This window comes from Heterodontus francisci, chromosome 20 (genome assembly GCF_036365525.1).
Source record: "Heterodontus francisci isolate sHetFra1 chromosome 20, sHetFra1.hap1, whole genome shotgun sequence".
In the NCBI taxonomy this organism is placed as follows: Eukaryota; Metazoa; Chordata; class Chondrichthyes; order Heterodontiformes; family Heterodontidae; genus Heterodontus; species Heterodontus francisci.
The window spans coordinates 74412251-74430126 of NC_090390.1; the positions used below are offsets into that span (position 1 = coordinate 74412251).

Sequence of the window (17876 nt, forward strand, 5' to 3'; positions counted from 1 at the left end):
TGTTGAACCACTAAATAACTGCCCGCCTCCAAGTTCATCATTGCCATTAATTTAGGAGAGCTCATTAAAATGGTCCGCGGAATTAAAATGCTAATTTTTACAAGACTCTGATAGATCTGTCTGCAGCTCATGCTCTTTGCGGTACTTCCCAGTCTGATGCATTGCACTGCATTTCCAGCAGATTCACGCACTGTTAATTTAGATTCACGCACTATTAATTTAGATTTGTCTATTCTTAATTTAGCCCCTACTGTCAACAGAACCTATACTCTTCTATCCTCTGATAAATCCATTAACAAAGGAGTTTCAACTGAAACCAAAACAACTGTGATTGTGTTTCAGCAATACAGAGTTTGGTCATCAATAACGCATTAATGTGCTTTCATCTAGTTGGAATATTAACTTCACGATTTCTTTTGTATTATTGTGACTGTGCTCTCTCTCTTCTGTGAAATGAATAAATTAATTTTAACAAATTGGAAACATCCTCTAAACAATGTCATATCTATTCATGACCACTGTAAAATATGCTTTTGGATGTTATTTAAACTAAATTAATTCATCAGTTCATTTAAGGAAAAAAACAATTACAGACTGTTTAATTAAAGTTTCTGAACAAGGTAATTCTCCGCTATCTAATTAACATTGGCGTTACTTCTATCTCTCTCAGCCGATACCTAATGTTTATTTTTCAAGTACAATTATGTGTGTACTGAGAGCTTCAAGGTGTTATGGTGCTTTTACATTTAAAGCTGGGGTCTCAGTGAAAGGAGTACCACAACCTGTGTGCTCTGTCTCAATTTGTTTATCTTTGCCTCATGCTCTGCTCAAAGTTTAGGCTCGTCAGAGGGTGGAAAATAACACAATTGATTGGTCAAAGGAAAGCAATCTGCCTCACGCTGTTCAATTTTGTTGTAGAGAATACATAGAATGCACAGCACAGAAACAGGCCACTCAGCCCAACTGAACCATGCTGGTGTTTGTGCTGCGCATGAGCCTCCTTCCACCCCTCATTTTAGATGCAGTCTCATTGGTGGTTGTTGAGACCCATGGTCCACAGTGCCACTGGATCGCCCAAGTATTTCCAGTTTGTAATATAATGTGCTGTTGGCAGAGTCACAATGTATCTTGTCCATTGGCAACCCTCCCCCGAACAAAAACCTTCTTCAGACAGCCATCCTCTTGCTTGTGGGATCAGAACAATAGGATGAAAGTCTCCTCTATCTACTGTCTGTAAGGGTCATAAGTAAAGATGGGATTAGGGCTCTCACTCTATTCAATCTTCATAGAATGTTTATGGCACAGAAAGAGGCCAAATGGCCCATCGTGTCTACATCGGCTGAAAAATGAGCCACCCAGCCTAATCCTACTTTCCAGCATTTGGTCGGTAATCCTGCAGATTACTGCACTTGAGGTGCATATCCAGATACCTTTTAAATGAGTTGAAGTTTTCTCCTTTCAGGCATTGAGTTCCAGACCCCCCACCACCCTCTGGGTGAAAAAGCTTTTCCACATCTCCCCTCTAATGTTTCTACCAATCACTTTAGATTTATGCCCCCTTGTCGCTGACCCCTCTGCTATGGTAAATAGATCCTTCTCATCCACTCTATCCAAGTCCCTCACAATTTTGTACATCTCAATCAAATCTCCCCTCAGCCTCCTCTGTTCCAAGGAGAACAACCCCAGCCTATCCAATCTTTCCTCATAGCTGCATTTTTGCAGTACTGGCAACATCCTCGTAAATCTCCTCTAGTGTAATTACATCCTTTCTGTAAACAGACTACACACACTTCTTAAGTGGATGAGCATAAGACTGCCCACCATTGGGCTCCAATGGAAATCTCCTTCAGCAAGTTATAAGGAGCCCCAATGGTTCACTGTGGAAATACACAGCCTGGTGTGGTAGTCAGCAATACAGAGTGGAAGCCAGGTTTGATCCAAACTGTGTGTTGAGCAACTCGGCTGATCTCAGAAATTGATCCTGCCTAAGACAGTAACTGAAACATAGGAGGATCATTGCTTTGATACTGGCAAAAGTGATAGGCACTTGATTAATGGGAGAATAGAAAATGACATCAAAGATTCACTACTTACATTAAGATTATTTCCATATGTGCAGGAACCATTAAGATGATAAAAAAAAATCCTCTCTCTGGATACCCTGACCTTACAGTGAGTGCTCCAGCCCTCTCCTGACAGAACCTATTACCCAAACATTGATGTCATGCCCTTTTATCATAAACAACCAAGATGTAGCTTGGCTGGTGGTGAGAAGGGCACTCCCCGTCAGAATCTTCCTGCACGCCCGAAGTCTCGCCCCCTCTGCACAATGCCCCTGCGGTGGCTGTGGTGGGGAAGAGACGGTTGCCCACTTCCTCCTGGAATGTGTCTTTGCAAAGCAGGTGTGGAAAGAGATGCAGTGGTTTTTGTCGAGGTTCATCCCAAGCAGCTCTATAACACAGGAGTCTGTGCTCTACGGGCTGTTCCCAGGGACACACACCAAGACAAACATCAACTGCTGCTGGAGGACTATCAATTCGGTAAAAGACGCCCTTTGGTCTGCCCGAAACCTGCTGGTCTTCCAGCGCAAAGAGTTGTCTACCACCGAATGTTGCAGACTGGCACATTCCAAGGTCCAGGACTACGTGCTGAGGGACGCACTAAAGCTTGGGGCAGCCGCAGCAAAGGCTCAATGGGGAAAGACCACAGTGTAAGGTCCCCCCACCAAGCTGAACTGAGGGGCTGGATCCATGGGAAACCCCTCGAACTGTATCGGGAAAATTTTGTGTGCTGTAAATGTAAAAATGTATATGGCATGACAATGAAATGGAAGGGTTGTGAGGCAACTCATAATTGTATAGAAGGAAACTGATCACCTTTGCACTGTTTGTATTTTTTGACTTGATGCTGTTTTAAACTGTTTGGGAATGTAATTTTTACAGATTTTTATGAATAAAGTATATTTTGAAAATAAAAAAAAAAGTCACCAGCATTTCCTTTCCCAACATTCACTATAAGCGTGCCTTTTTCTCATTCCACCTTTTCACCCTGCTACTTCTATCACTTCCCCAAATCAACAGAGCAGAGTTCCGTTGATGATTTTGGGTTGATCTGCAGACATCGGTCAAGAAATGGAGAGAAAACGTGGAAGAAAATAACCATGCAACAAGAATAAAATCCAGCTGGGCATGAGCTTGACGCAAAGAGTAATAGCTGACTTCACTGCAGTGTAATAAGATTAGAATTTCTTAGTAACAAGACTGAGAAAGATTAGGGTGCATTCAAGAAAGGATGTTTTTTTGGAACAGTTTTGCTGTAGAAAGACAGCTTATTACATCAAAATAAATGTCCCTCTAAAACTGCTAAATTTCATAATCTCGCATGACAAAACATTGCTGATAGATTCCAACATTCTAACTGATGATCCTCTTTAGAACTATGGATCATTGGAAAGTACTCCAATCTGCTGCATTTGGCTGAATGGAGACTGTAAATAAGGACATGTTCCAAAGTTCCAGATGGTGCTTTTGGTCTATATTTGAATATTCAGTATTGCAAATGTACAGGGAAAATTGCAATATTAAACGCAAAGGCCAGGCTCCAAAAGGGAGGAAACATATGAAATAGGAGCAGGAGTAGGTCATACAGCCCATCAAGCCTGCGCTGCCATTCCATATGATCATGGCTAATCTTCTACCGCAACTCAACTTTCCTGCCCTGTACCCATATCCCTTGATTCCTTTAGCGTCCAAAAATCTAGTCTTGAGTGTACTCAACACAGCCCTCTGAGGTGGAGAATTCCAAAGGAAATGTGGCATCTCCTGCTAGTCCACAGAATTTGTGTTTCCCCACCCCCACTCACCTGGCCAGCACATTGGTTTGAAAATGTTACAGAGTAGTTCAAACCTGCAAAGAGGCTCACGACCTGCCTCGGAGGAACTCTGTAAATCTCAACAGCCATCTAAAGATTGTCAATGTTGCAATGTGGGGTAGTTTGGGAGTCAGAGTGAAGAGGAAGAAGAGCAGGTTGTGAGAGAAAGGCAGAAAAAGATAGCGAAAGGAGAAAAAAAGTGAGATGACAAACCCAAGAAATGGAAAGAGAAACTGAGAAATAAGGGGGAAGGAACACAAAAGAGAGAAATAAAAAGCAAGAAAACATAGACAAAATGTAAGACAGAGGAAGAAGAGACAGTGAGTAAAAAGGAAGAAAGAATGAGAGAAACAAATACAATCCCCACCACTTCTAACCACCATGTTTATAGTGGGCAACCATTTATATCATGTGATTTTCCATCACCATTTACCCTCACCCTTGGAGTGAATTACAAAGACATCTCTAACAACACATTGAACCTGCTCACTATTGTCAGGCAAACCCCTTGCCTGCCAAGACTGAGGCACACATGATTTCACCACATGAACATTAAAACTTAAAATTGCAAGCCCCTGATTGGAGAGACATTTGCATAGTAACTAGCAGAGTTGGAACAAGGGACAAAGGACCATGCCCTGACCCATTCAACCAACAATTGTTTTTTGATTACCAGACATTGAAGGTGGGGGGAGCTAGCATTCCAGATTGACTGCTGAGATAGTAGAGTCCACAAACACAGAAGAAGTGGTCAGACCAGTTTTAGTCATATGACTAAGCTGGCTGTTGAGATTTGAACTTCCAACAAAGGATTTGAACTCAGAAAGCTCCTGGCTGCTGGTTTGAGAAGATCTCTCTCCTGCCTGCTCATCTCTCAGGGAACTGAATCTTGTGAAAACACATGAACCTCAAAGAGAGAAAAGTTTCCTACGTGAACAAGGTTTAAGAATACTGGGCCCCAACGAAAAGCAGGACGACCTACAATCAAGTGAGCTCGAATCACAGTAAACAAGAAACTCTTCTGAAATTGCCTCAAACCCTTCTCTACTATACTTTCCTCTCCTCTTTTTGGTGCCTATTTGCATGTGTGTATCACGTGTGCATGCTAGCATGGGCGCGTCGTATATCTGTTGGCGTTAACCGTATCAGAGTTTAAGTTTAAGGTTTAATAAATTTCACATTTCTTCTTTAAACCGGAGAAAGCCTGCTTGTGCTGGTTTCTTTGTCATATAATTGGAAAGTGGCAAACAAGGATTCACCAAAAGGGGGAGCTCAAAACACAGTGTATTTAAAAATAAAACCCTGTTACAATAAGACCAGGTAAAGACAGCAAAAGACCCCGAGACACATTTCTCACCTGGTCGTAACACTATTCTGGGAAATTCAATAAGCTCTTTACACCTCGCTACATTGTGTTTACCTTAAGCATTTAATCCTCTCAATTTACCATTTTAAAAGCTCCATTAATGACAGACAAGTTGAAGTGTTTACTAAACATCTTTCCGCTTGCACTGCTAACTATTCATCTAGTGTGTAGAAGCTGAGTACCTCAGTACTGCAGTGTAGTCTGACACTGCCACAGGGACCTGAAACAGTGATGAGAGACGGAATTTATTCATTGTTGGGCACTGAGCTTTAGAGGCCCAGTGTTTGCAGTGAAAAGAACAGTGAGTTCAATGTGCTCACTGTTACCATTGTGGAAAAAACCCCAGCAAATTGTGGCTAGGAGGACACAGGCTGCCTGTTGCGACTCATCATAAATTTCTGGAAATTTGCACCATTGGCCTCACAAAAAAATAGATCTCACTGACAGTCTCCCCGTTTGTGTCGAGAAATTGCTGGATTCGAGCCATAGGTACAAACTAAACTCATCACAGAAAGTTATGGCTGGTACTTAATGACTTGGTTGCCTTTCATTGATGAGATTTATATTACTGCTAAACCTCCCTAGCCCAGGAAGGGAACAACTAAAATTGAGGTTTCTCATTCCTGCACGTAGTAAGTTGTCTCTAGATGATTTTAAAATTTATTTTTTTTTCCCTTGCTTTCCTTTCTGGCTCTTTTGCCTCTCTCTTTTATTCTGAACTATTTTCCCCTCACTTCCTGTAACTAATTTGACCCTAATTCGCCCAATTTTCTTTTCTGTCATTGCTCTATTCCTTTCTCTATCCATATGTTCCATCGGTTAAGGAGATAGGCTGTTGGCCCCGTCATTCACCAAGTTCCCAGATGTCCTGTTGAGTTTACAGCACATATTGCATTCGAGCTGACAGATGCAGGAAAAAGACTAACTGATTGGCACGTGGCGCGTGACACATGGCTCCAGTAACATTTTCCCCAGTGTCTTTATTCTGCACTCCTTGGGCTGGATTTAATTGCGCTGGCACTGGGCCGAAAAGGCAAGATGACCGTGGGCCTTTCGGAGACCCCCGGCGCAATTCAACAGTGCTGAGGCACTTTAGTGCCCACTGCCAGGATCCCACTCCCTTTAAAGACCAGAATCCCACCTCTCAGAGCTGCCGACCAATCAGAGGGCTGCAGCTCAGTAGTATCATCAGCGCCGCCAGGAGTGGTGGTCACTGCTGGTGCTACAGGAGGCCTGGGAAAAGGCCCGACACTGGAGACAGGGACAAGAGGTGAATGAGGTGGTAATGCCGGGGCCAGTCCAGCAGATCTGGCGATGAGGGCAGGGCGATGTTACAGGATGTGGATTGTTTGCTGGTGGGGACCCTCCGTGGGCCACAGATTGCCCACTGGGCGACCTTCCCAAGTGGGGGAGGCCCCGACCCCTGCCCTTGGCTTAATTCCAGTGGCGACGGGAAGAGGCCCTTAATGGCTTGAATTAGCCACTTATGGGGCTCAATTGGCCTCTGGGCAGGAAGGCCGTCTTCGCCTTTCCTGCCCCCGACTTAATCGCAGTGTGACAGGAAGATGAAGGGCCCTCCGACCCCCGCCTCCCATTACAATTCTATGGGACACCACCCTCCTAGCCCGTCTCCAGGGGGGCCGATTAAATCCAGCCCCATTGTTTTTACCAATCACCAGTAATAGCGAGAAAAGTGCATTAATAGCAACATGCTCCACTTAATTTGTGAGTGGATACAGAAAGACAGTGAATTAGAGAAAGCAGAGAAGAAACATACATGAGATGAGAACAAAAGATAAAAGTTGCAAGGGAGAAAAGGCAAGAAACAAGGGGAGAAAGAATAGGAAAAAGCAGAGACAGGAAAATAACGAAAAACAAAGGGGAAACATTGATAGAAACAATGTGAGAAAAATGGGCAGAACACAGTGAGATATGGGGGAATCAAAGAGAGACGAGAAGGAAAAGTAAAATAAGAAAAGAACAAAAAAATACAATGGAGAAATGAAAGAGAAAAAAAACAAGAAAATAGCAAAAATTTTTGTATTTTTTGTGCTTTGCTGGATTAAAATATCCTCTTATTGGCACTGCTTTTGTGCTACATCCCTGCTATGGAATAGGTTATCGGATAAATAATTGTTACAGTTTCCTTGTTCTGCCAGAAAATTGTCAATCCCTTGTCAAATTGAATATTTAAAATCAATGAATCAGATTTCCTTGTTATGGGAGCACTTTACAAATCAAACTGGCAGTAAACAGTGTGCTGCAGTTTAATTTGAAGGCTCTTAAAATGAACCAATTGGGATTAAAGGATTACTTTAAATGCCAGTGGAATTGTGTACTGTTGCTAATCAGCTCAAGTAGTTCCAAGGTGTTAAGTGAGAGTCAGAGAGTCATACGGCACAGAAACAGGCCCTTCGGCCCATCGTGTCTGTCCCGGCCATCAAGCCTAGCTATTCTAATCCCTTTTTCCAGCACTTGGCCCGTAGACTTGTATGCTGTGGCATTTCAAATGCTTATCTAAATACTTAAATGTTGTGAGGGTTCCTGCCTCTACCACACCTTCAGGCAGTGTGTTCCAGGTTCCAAACACCCTCTGGGTGAAAAATATCTTCCTCAAATCCCCTCTCAACCTCCTGCTCCTTGCCTTAAATCTATGCCCCCTGGTTATTGACACCTCCGCTAAGGGAAAAAGTTTCTTCCTATCTACCCTATCTATGCCCCTCATAATTTTGTATATCTCAATCAGGTCCCCCATCAGCCTTCTCTGCTCTAAGGAAAACAACCCTAGCCTATCCAGTCTCTCTTCATAGCTGAAATGCTCCAGCCCAGGCAACATCCTGGTGAATCTCCTCTGCACCTTCTCCAGTGTAATCACATCCTTCCTATAGTGTGGCGACCAGAACTGTAAACAGTATTCCAGCTGTGGCCTAACTAGCATCTTATACAGCTCCATCATAACCTCCCTGCTCTTAGACTCTATGCTAAAGCTAATAAAGGCAAGTATTCCATATGCCTTCCTAACCACCTTATCTACCTGTGATGTTGTCTTCAGTGATCTATGGAAAAGTACACCAAGGTCCCTCTGACCCTCTGTTCTTCCTAGGGTCCTACCATCTATTGTATATTCCCTTTCCTTGTTAGTCCTCCCAAAATGCATCACCTCACACTTCTCAGGATTAAATTCCATTCGCCACTGCTCTGCCCATTTTACCAGCCCATCTATATCGTCCTGTAATCTAAGGCTTTCCTCCTCACTATTTATGACACGACCAATTTTCATGTCATCTGCGAATTTACTGATCATACCTCCTATATTCACGCCTAAATTATTAATGTACACTATAAACGGCAAGGGTCCCAGCACCGATCCCTGCGGTACACCACTGGTCACAGGCTTCCAATTGCAAAAACAACCCTCAACCATCACCGTCTGCCTCCTGCCACTAAGCCAATTTTGGATCCAATTTGCCAAATTGCCCTGGATCCCATGGGCTCTTACCTTCTTGACTAATCTCCCATGCGGGACTTTATCAAAAGCCTTACTGAAGTCCATGTAAACTACATCAATTGCTTTACCCTTATCTACACACCTCGTCATCTCCTCGGAAAATTCAATCAAATTTGTTGGACATAATCTCCCCTTGCCAAAGCCATGCTGACTATCCCTGATTAATCCCTGCCTCTCCAAGTGGAGATTAATCCTGTCCCTCAGAATTTTTTCCAATAGTTTCCCAACCACTGATGTTAGGCTTACTGGCCTGTAATTACCTGGTTTATCCCTGCTACCTTTCTTGAATAATGGTACCACATTCGCTGTCCTCGAGTCCTCTGGCACTTCTCCTGTGGCCAGAGAGGATTTGAAAATTTGTGTCAGAGCCCCTGCTATCTCCTCCCTTGCCTCACAGAAAAAGAGCTCTCAAACCAAGCAAATGGGCATTGGGTGGAAATCTTAGGCAGGCTTGTCCCACATTTCCCAATCCATGGACTGTTACATCAGATCAGAATTGCAAATTATTGAAGAGATTGTCATGACTTTTTGACATTTACAGGGGTTGAATGGATATGAATTTGAATCAGAGTTTGACAGTAAAATTGTGGTAATTTATATGTTTGAATTGGTGCTGGTGTTAATGATACCTTCCTTTGCATGAATGCTAATGTGATGTGATGGATTGCAGATCAATTCCTTCCTATTTTACATGGAATTTACAGCACAGAAACAGACCATTCTGCCCAACTGGCCTGTGCCAATGTTAATGCTCCAAAACAGCCTCCTCCCACCCTACTCATCTACCTCCATGAGCTAATCCTTCAGCAGCCAAAATTTCCATCGCAAGTCAGGAGTGTGATGGAATACTGTTGATGGAGTACTACATTCTGCTGGAGAACAGAAATATGTGGGTAAATTTAATCCCTGCTGATCGACAGAAATGGGGCAACTATGAGTTAAAACCACCTCAGAGAACTTAAAGACCCTTTTCTGCTCGTCTCCCACCTGTTGCCATCTTAACTGGGCCCTCATTTTATTTAGGCAGCTGAGGTGACTCAGCTGACTCAGGCAGGAGCCTCAGTATGCATGCAAATTGGGTTCTTTAATTTAAAAGGTAAGTTTTAAACACTTGCCTGGATGAATCCATATCCAACAACACTCAAGAAGCTCACACCATCCAGGACAAGTATTTTCAGCTGGCGAGGACACGATGGGCTGAATGGCCTCCTTCTGTGCCACAACTTTTCTATGATTCAAAGCAGCCCACTTCACTTGCACCCCATCCAACATCTTAAACATTCACTCCCTCCACCACCGGTGCACAGTGGCAGCAGTGTGTACCATCTACAAGATGCACCGCAGCAACTCACCAAGGCCTCCTTCGACAGCACCTTCCAAACCCGCAACCTCTACCACCTAGAAGAACAAGGACAGCAGGCACATGGGAACGCCACCACCTGCAAGTTCCCTTCCAAGTAACACACCATCCTGACCTGGAAATATATCACTAATCGTTCACGGTCACTGGGTCAAAATCCTGGCACTCCCTACTTAGCGGTACTATTGGAATATCTTCACCTCACAGACTACAGCGGTTCATGAAGGAGGCTCACAACACCTTCTCAGGGGCAATTAGGAATGGACAATAAATGCTGACCTTCTCGGTGATGCTCACATCCCAAGACTGAATAAATTAGGAATATACCCTTTTCACCGGCACCCCACCAGTACCATGCTGTTCAAAATTTCAAATTGCTACATTCTTCCCACCACCCACTGTTGGTGCAGCATAACTGAAGTAGGGGCGGCACAGTGGCGCAGTGGTCAGCACCGCAGCCTCACAGCTCCAGGGGCCCGGGTTCAATTCTGGGTACTGCCTGTGCGGAGTTTGCAGGTTCTCCCTGTGACTGCGTGGGTTTCTGCCGGGTGCTCCGGTTTCCTCCCACGTGCCAAAGACTTGCAGATGATAGGTAAGTTGGCCGTTGTAAATTGCCCCTAGTGTAGGGAGGTGATAGGGAATATGGGATTACTGTAGGGTTAGTATAAATGGGTGGTTGTTGGTCGGCACAGACTTGGTGGGCCGAAGGGCCTGTTCCAGTGCTGTATCTCTAAATAAATAAGTACAAAAGTCAAAAGTCACTGTTTAAGTGAACTTACAAAAAACAAATTGAGGGTTACATTCTCCTTCTCCTTGAATCCACATTGAGTTGAAATTGAGACTTATCATTCAGTCTCCTACTCGCATTCTTCCTTTTCCAAAACCTCAAAACTCCTCATCACCCTCATTCTTCTCTTCCTTTCACAATATACATACGTAGTACCATCTAACCATTACTTCTTGGTTTACATGAATTTGTCCCTGACTCCTTTTTCAATCTTGGCAGTGTCCTACACAATAGGTGCACTCATGTTGCATGCCATGATCTCATGCTTGAACTCACTGTTCAAGGTACGTCGATAGAATGAAATAGCCTTGCTCCTGCAAATAGCCTCTCCCCAGTTCACTTACGTAATGCTTCGTTGCTGAGTTAATCACACTTATATGGCCTTTTCTCTAAACCTCGACCTATTGCAGCCCTGTCTTTATCCAGTCCCTTTCTTTTCCCTTCCAGTCACCCTTCATTTCCTTCCCTCCTTGTACCACAACCCAACTCAGCCTCTTCCCTCTCTTCGGTCAAGATCTACCTAGCAACCGTCTTCTCCCTCCTCTCTCTCCATAGACTGCTGCCAGACCTGCTAAGTATTTTCAGCACTTTCTGTTTTTATTTCAGATTTCCAGCATCTTCGGTATTTTGCTTTTATTTCCATCCTGATCTTACTCACTGTGATCTTCCTTCCACTGCATTGCATAGTATCACACTCCTTGGCACATTGCACTTCCCCAGACATTGAGTCATCAGACGTTGGTAACTGAGGCCGTTGTCACTGTAATCTGGCTGATTGACCAGATTCTGAATAAGTGATCTGGGCCATCAGAGTTATGAATGATTCCTTAGTGTTCTCTATTGGGGGAATTTGATGATCCTGCACTCGCAGGCAGCAAAGACTGGAGGTAGGGCTAGAGCACTGTAGCCCTGATTCTCTGACTCACATTCACTGTGACCCCGGGCCTCTGCTGAGAGCATATAAATACACTGTTTTTTAGCTCCTTGGGATCTTATGTTGCGGTGCCTGTGGGAGAAGCTCACATAATTGCTGAATACTGCACTGATTGTATAAACTTGGTCAGTAATGTTGTGTTTCAGGTAGTGCCTGGGACTGATACAGTATAGAATGAGGCCTCTCAGCCCATCAAACCTGTGCTGGCTCTTTGAAAGAACCACCTAATTAGTCCCACTCCCCCACTGCTCTTTCCACATCCCTTTGAATACCTTAAATAGCACGTTATTCCTTCACCCAGCATCAGTAAAGGAACTCAGCAGGGATGATATCCTCAGTGACTATAGAATCATCTTTAACCTAACCCGCTCATCAGGAAACTGAGAGGAGATCAGCTACAACACTGGTTTTACACCTGCCCAATTTTACTTTCCATGGTGTCAATATTGGGCAGGTGTTTCACCAGATCCTGTGAGTTTCCCACCTGGAGGGTTAGCTGAAGATTGACCCCCCTCTCATTTCTGCAAAATATAACAAAATTCCTCTCAGCTCAGTAGTCTTATTATGTTTTCTTCCTAATCAGAAAGACTAAGCAGCAAATCTGCGATGGAAATTTCGAATGATGTGGATTTGACTTTGAATTCATTCAAGCCATTTCCTATTTGTCTCCATTATTTTTAAATGATACTTTTAGGATGCACAGGAGCAACATGAAGATGTCCATCTTGCTTGTGTGTGATGTCCTTTTTTTTGTGCCCAGACAGGAGGTTTCCTTTCATCTTAGCAGCTGCAATTAGTAGCACTGCAACAAGGCAAATCCATTTCATTGTATAGAGAGATTTCATGGCTTGTGTCTAATCTCTAATCAGACTGTGGAGAAGGAATATAAATACAATCCCCGCTGGTCTGCTGAGGTGTGTATGATACTGTGATGCCTGGTGGATCTGCGGGCTAACTGTACATGGCTTGATCCTTTGCAGTCTATTGGAGGCATGAACTATCAGCGCAACACAACACATATGCTGTAAACACTGAGCTCAGACCAGTATCTGCGGAGTCCAGCAGACATGAGTTATACTGCCATCGCTCCTCACACTTAATTTAGTGACAAGGAGCTCTAAGCTCTGTTGCCTATTTAACTCATTTTTAATGAGCTAAAAACAAGATCAGACCTGTCTATAATTAAATAAATTCCTGGAAACCAGTATTGGCACCCATAGGTAAGGTACTGCATGGTGACCAGTGCTCGTTGAACTGTAGCTCAGTGAGAGAGGAGGAAAGGGAGAAAATAGAGCAGGGGGAGAAAAGAGAGTAAATAAAATAGTGGAGACAGTGCAAAAAAAGTACTCTTTTAGCTCTGAAGTGATTCAAGAGATCTGAAGGTTGTGGAAAGCACAGTATAAAAACAAAATGCCTCTTTAAAAAGAAAAACTAAGGCCAGAATTTTATATGCCCCCCACAGGAGCAGCCTGGTGGTGGTGGTGGTGGGGGGGAATGGAGGGGCGCAAAACTGAGTGTGAGGTGGCGGGGTATGCTGTTCCTGACAGCTTCCCATGCCCGCTGCAATCTTATGAGGGGCGGCTGTAGCGTGGTACAGCCCACTCCCCCCACTCCCCCAAGGGCGGCTGTAGCGTGGTACGGCCCACTCCCCCCACCCCCCCAAGGGCGGCTGTAGCGTGGCACGGCCCAACTCCCCCCCCCCCCCCCCCCCCCCCAGGCCAATCAAGGCCCTTAAGTGGCCAATTAACTGACACAAGGGCCTCCTCCTGCTACCTCTAGTGTTTTACCAGCGTCAGGCAGGTGGCTGAGGTCCCAGCAGGCTGCTCTGTAAAACTTGCCCAACTGACACCTCCCTTGTCTTGCTGGGGCCCAGTTGATTAACCCCAGCGAGGCCCCAAATCTTACTTCTCTTCTGGGATCGACGTCCACGATCCTGTTGTTGGCTGGGTGCAATCCCAATAGTGGCCACCAGTCCTGGTGGCGCTGCTGGGACTGAGAGCTGCCAGCCCGCTGATTGAGCTCATTTAGGTGGGACTTCCTGCTTCAGAGAGGTGGAAGTCCCACCTAAGTCCAATTAAGGGCCTGGGGAGCATAAAATCCCGGCATGGCTCCTGTAAAATTCCAGCATAAAAGTGTAGATATATTCATACACAGAGGAATCTTTTAACTACTGTCAAAAGAGAGAGAGAGAAATGTACATACCGTATAGAAGCGTCTTCAAGAGAAATGACGTAAAATCAATGTCCCATTCTGCCAGAAAACTACTCTTCAGATTATTGACTTTTATTAAAAAGCTGAATTACAATATGAACTAGCTCATTGTCAGCTGATTTGGAAGAAATATCTTGCCTTATCATGTCCTTAGGACGTCTCATTGTTCTTTATAACCAATGAATGACTTTTGTAATATAGCCACTGTTACGTCAGAAAATGCAGCAGCCAATTTGTACAGACTAAACTCTTACAAATAGAAAATTTGATGAGTGACCAGTTAATTTTATTTTGGTTATGTTTGTTTCAGAAAGGAACTGTGGGCAGGACACCAGAAATACCTCCTAATCTTCAAACAATGCCATGGGATCTGTTACATCCACCTGGACAGGCAGACGGGGTCTCGCTGAAGAATGGCTCCTCTGAGAATACAGCACTCCCATTGTAGGGCACTGCAGTATCAGCCTTGATTACATGCTCAAGTCTTGGAGTAGGACTTGAACCTCATCCAGCTCAGAAGATAATGCTACTAACTGAGCCAAGTTCAAATGTATACTCTGTTTAAAGTAGTGATAGACCCGGGTAAAAATTTCTGCGCCATTTATTCAATAGCATTTCCGTGACCTCCAATACCTAGAAAGTCAAGGGCAGCAGGTACATGGGACTAACACTGCCTCAAAGCTCCCCTCCAAGGTACACGCCATCTCGACTTGGACAACAGTTGCCATTTCTTCATTGTCACTGAGTCAAAATCTTCGAGCTCCCTAGCCAATTGCATGGTGAGGGTACCTTCATCACAGCAGTTCATAGAAGACTCACCACCACCTTCTCAGGGGCAACTCACGATGGGCGATAAATTTTGACCTGACTAGCAACACCCACATCCCCAGAATAAGTAAAAATAAAACTAGCAAAGTTTCTGTAGCTGAAACTGTTCAACCATTTCTTCAAAGTTATAATTTTGTTAGAAATTTTTCATAAAATCAGCCAGTCTGTTCAATTCTATCTATTCATCGCTACCTATCTAGATAACAAATAGGCAGCTTAACTGTATTGAGTAGCTAAATGACTCTTCAATCCATATGTTCTGACAAATACATTGGCAAGTTAGTTATATGGCTATGGCAACATGGATCCTTACAATATTGTTTTATTTTTATCTCGCTTTTTTATGAAAAACAATATTTTTATAGCACTGCATGTGATCGGCAATAAAGCCTAGCTTGGGTATAAAGTTAAAACCTGACCCGACCAAAGCCAACCCGAACCTGAACCCGAACCCGAACCCGACCCAGGCCCGAGCCCTTCAATTTTTTTTCATGTTGACCTGACCTGAAAATATCAAACATGTTATTAGTGCAGAAAAAAAATCGCGTCAAAACGTAGATTTAACAAGAAAACAATGCAAAACAAAACCCAATCACAGCCAACCCCAACCCGACCTGACCCGACCCAAGCCCGAATGCTGGACACAGAATTTAGATCCGAACCCACCCCAACCCAATACATGGAGTCAGGTTTGGTCGGGTTTGGCGCGGGTAGCCAGGCTTTAATTGGAAAGGCGATAATCTGGTACCAACTGTGACAGCATCTGGTGCTAGTGAAATTGAAGACCAAGTATCAAAGGAAGATGCAAACTCAGAATCTGAGGAATTTTTAATCCAAGATTTTATGATGTAGGCCCCTGGAAGGCTGTCTGGGGAATTGAGTTTGATCCTTTGTAAAGCCTGGGGTAGATATTTTTCAAATGCTGGCTGTCTTAATGTTGTGTGTTTCAATTCCTTAGGAAAGCTTCCAAGACGTTCCAATATTCCAATCCTTATGACAAATTAATGGAGCTGCTCCTGGTTTAAATTGCTCCTCCCCAGTTGGAACAGCTCCGGCTGCAGATTCAGGATGGGGCAGCAGACTCAAAGCTTTCTCTTTAATGCTAAATATCCCTCCTCCCTCACTCAGAGGCTGCTGGTGCACTTTGAACAGAACATACTGTGCTATGCTTTCAATAGAAGTATATTTCTGAATCTCACACTGTCCAGCTCTTTTCACACATTGAACCTGTGAACATGCAAGGATTTCCAACTCATTTTCTGGACCAACAACATATTTTGTTTCCAATAAAACCAAAGACATCTAAAGCTCTAGCTACATTATGATGAACATGTTGGTCAAATTCCAACAGTCTGAAAGGCTGCAGTGACATCTCTCACCTTTTGGTCTTGGCTGCAGGCCAGAATCCAATCCTCCTCTTGTGGGTGAAAGAGCATACTTTGAATCTGAAAGCTTTGGCGGTACTTTTGATAGGTTGCGCCTTCATCCGAGCTGATCAGTACACTGCTCTCAATCTCAGGGTCACTCACTAGCATTATCTGTTCAAGGCAAGAGAAAAGAGAAAGCTGAGGAAAAGCTTCACTACACAGACAGACAGAAGTACAAATAAAACACGTTTGTTTAGTTTGAGAATTCCCCGATGGGAGGCTGATGGGGAGGGGGAAGCGGGGGAAGAAGTGAATAGCAACACGACAAATCCATTGCATTGTTTGAATTATAATTAAAATGTCAGCTTCTTTTGAAAGCGGCAGTGGTTGGAATGACCCCGAAATGCCCTTAAAACACATCTGCAGTCTGCTGTATATCAATATTGATCTACTACACAGTACAGTGTGTGGTGTTCTATTTTTTCAAATGATACTGCACATTTCTGGCTGCTGCTGGAAATGTACTCATCTATTTATTTATTTTTAACAAAGTATGATTATTCAGAAAAAAAGTTAGCAATGCAACGACTGAATGGTGGACTGTGGTTAATCCTGATGTTCTCGTGAGAAATGTAAGGTTGTTTCGGTCCCTGTAGAAAGCCTCCTTTACAAAACGTAGGAATATACAGAAATGATGAGCAGGAAAAGAACCTGATAGTCCATCAAGCCCGCCCCTCACTCATGATGCTTGGAGCATTGTGACAAGATACTTCCTGCCCACCCTTCCTGCAGCCATGTAATCTCATGGGAGTGGCAGCAAAACAGAAAAATAATTGAGTGCCAATAGAGGAAAATACATCTGGGAAATTCCTCTCTGAGCCTCTCAGGTGATAGAAGTTCATTGAAGTTAATTTGGTACAATTGTATTTCGTTGGATCTATACTCCATCAACATCATTATTTTCTAATGTTTTCCATGATATTTAATAATAAATGGAAGATTGGAAGTTACTGTTAATGATATTTAGTGAATAAATGCTAAAGGCTTTTGAAGGTATGGATATAGTCTCTGGTTTGATGTATTCTTGAAGATATGATCATGTGATATTTGATCACATTGCAGTCAATTAGACCAGTGATAGTTAATCGCACGACATTTTGTGTTTCACTCTCTCCCTCCCTCTCTCCTAACTTCTGTTTCACTCTCTCATCTCGCCCCTACCCCCGTTTGTGTTTCACACTTTCCGCCTTCCCCTCTCCCACTTTGTGTTTCACTCTCTCCCTCCCGCTCTCCCACTTTGTGTTTCACTCTCTCCCTCCCTCCCCCTCTCCCACTTTGTGTTTCACTCTCTCTCCCTCTCTTCCAGTTTGTGTTTCACTCCCTCCCCTTCCCGCTCTCCCAGTTTGTGTTTCAATCTCTCTCTCCCTCCCCCTCTCCCAGTTTGTGTTTCACTCTCTCCCTCCCCCGCTCCCAGTTTGTGTTTCACTCTCTCCCCCTCCCTCTCCCAGTTAGTGTTTCACTCTATCCCTCCCCCACACCCAGTTTGTGTTTCACTCTCTCCCCCTCCCTCTCCCAGTTAGTGTTTCACTCTATCCCTCCCCCTCTCCCAGTTTGTGTTTCACTCTCTCCCTCCCCCTCCCCCAC

At 43.9% G+C, this 17876-nt stretch overlaps 1 protein-coding gene across 1 annotated transcript in view; it reads right to left on the reverse strand.

The window, feature by feature from the left end:
* Positions 1–17876, reverse strand: part of LOC137380971 (VPS10 domain-containing receptor SorCS1-like) — a 1096116-nt gene that overhangs the window by 267767 nt on the left and 810473 nt on the right. Inside the window, exon 4 of the mRNA XM_068053386.1 lies at positions 16245–16403. Within this exon, the coding sequence (XP_067909487.1) occupies positions 16245–16403 (159 nt within the window). The remainder of the gene's footprint in view (positions 1–16244; positions 16404–17876) is intronic.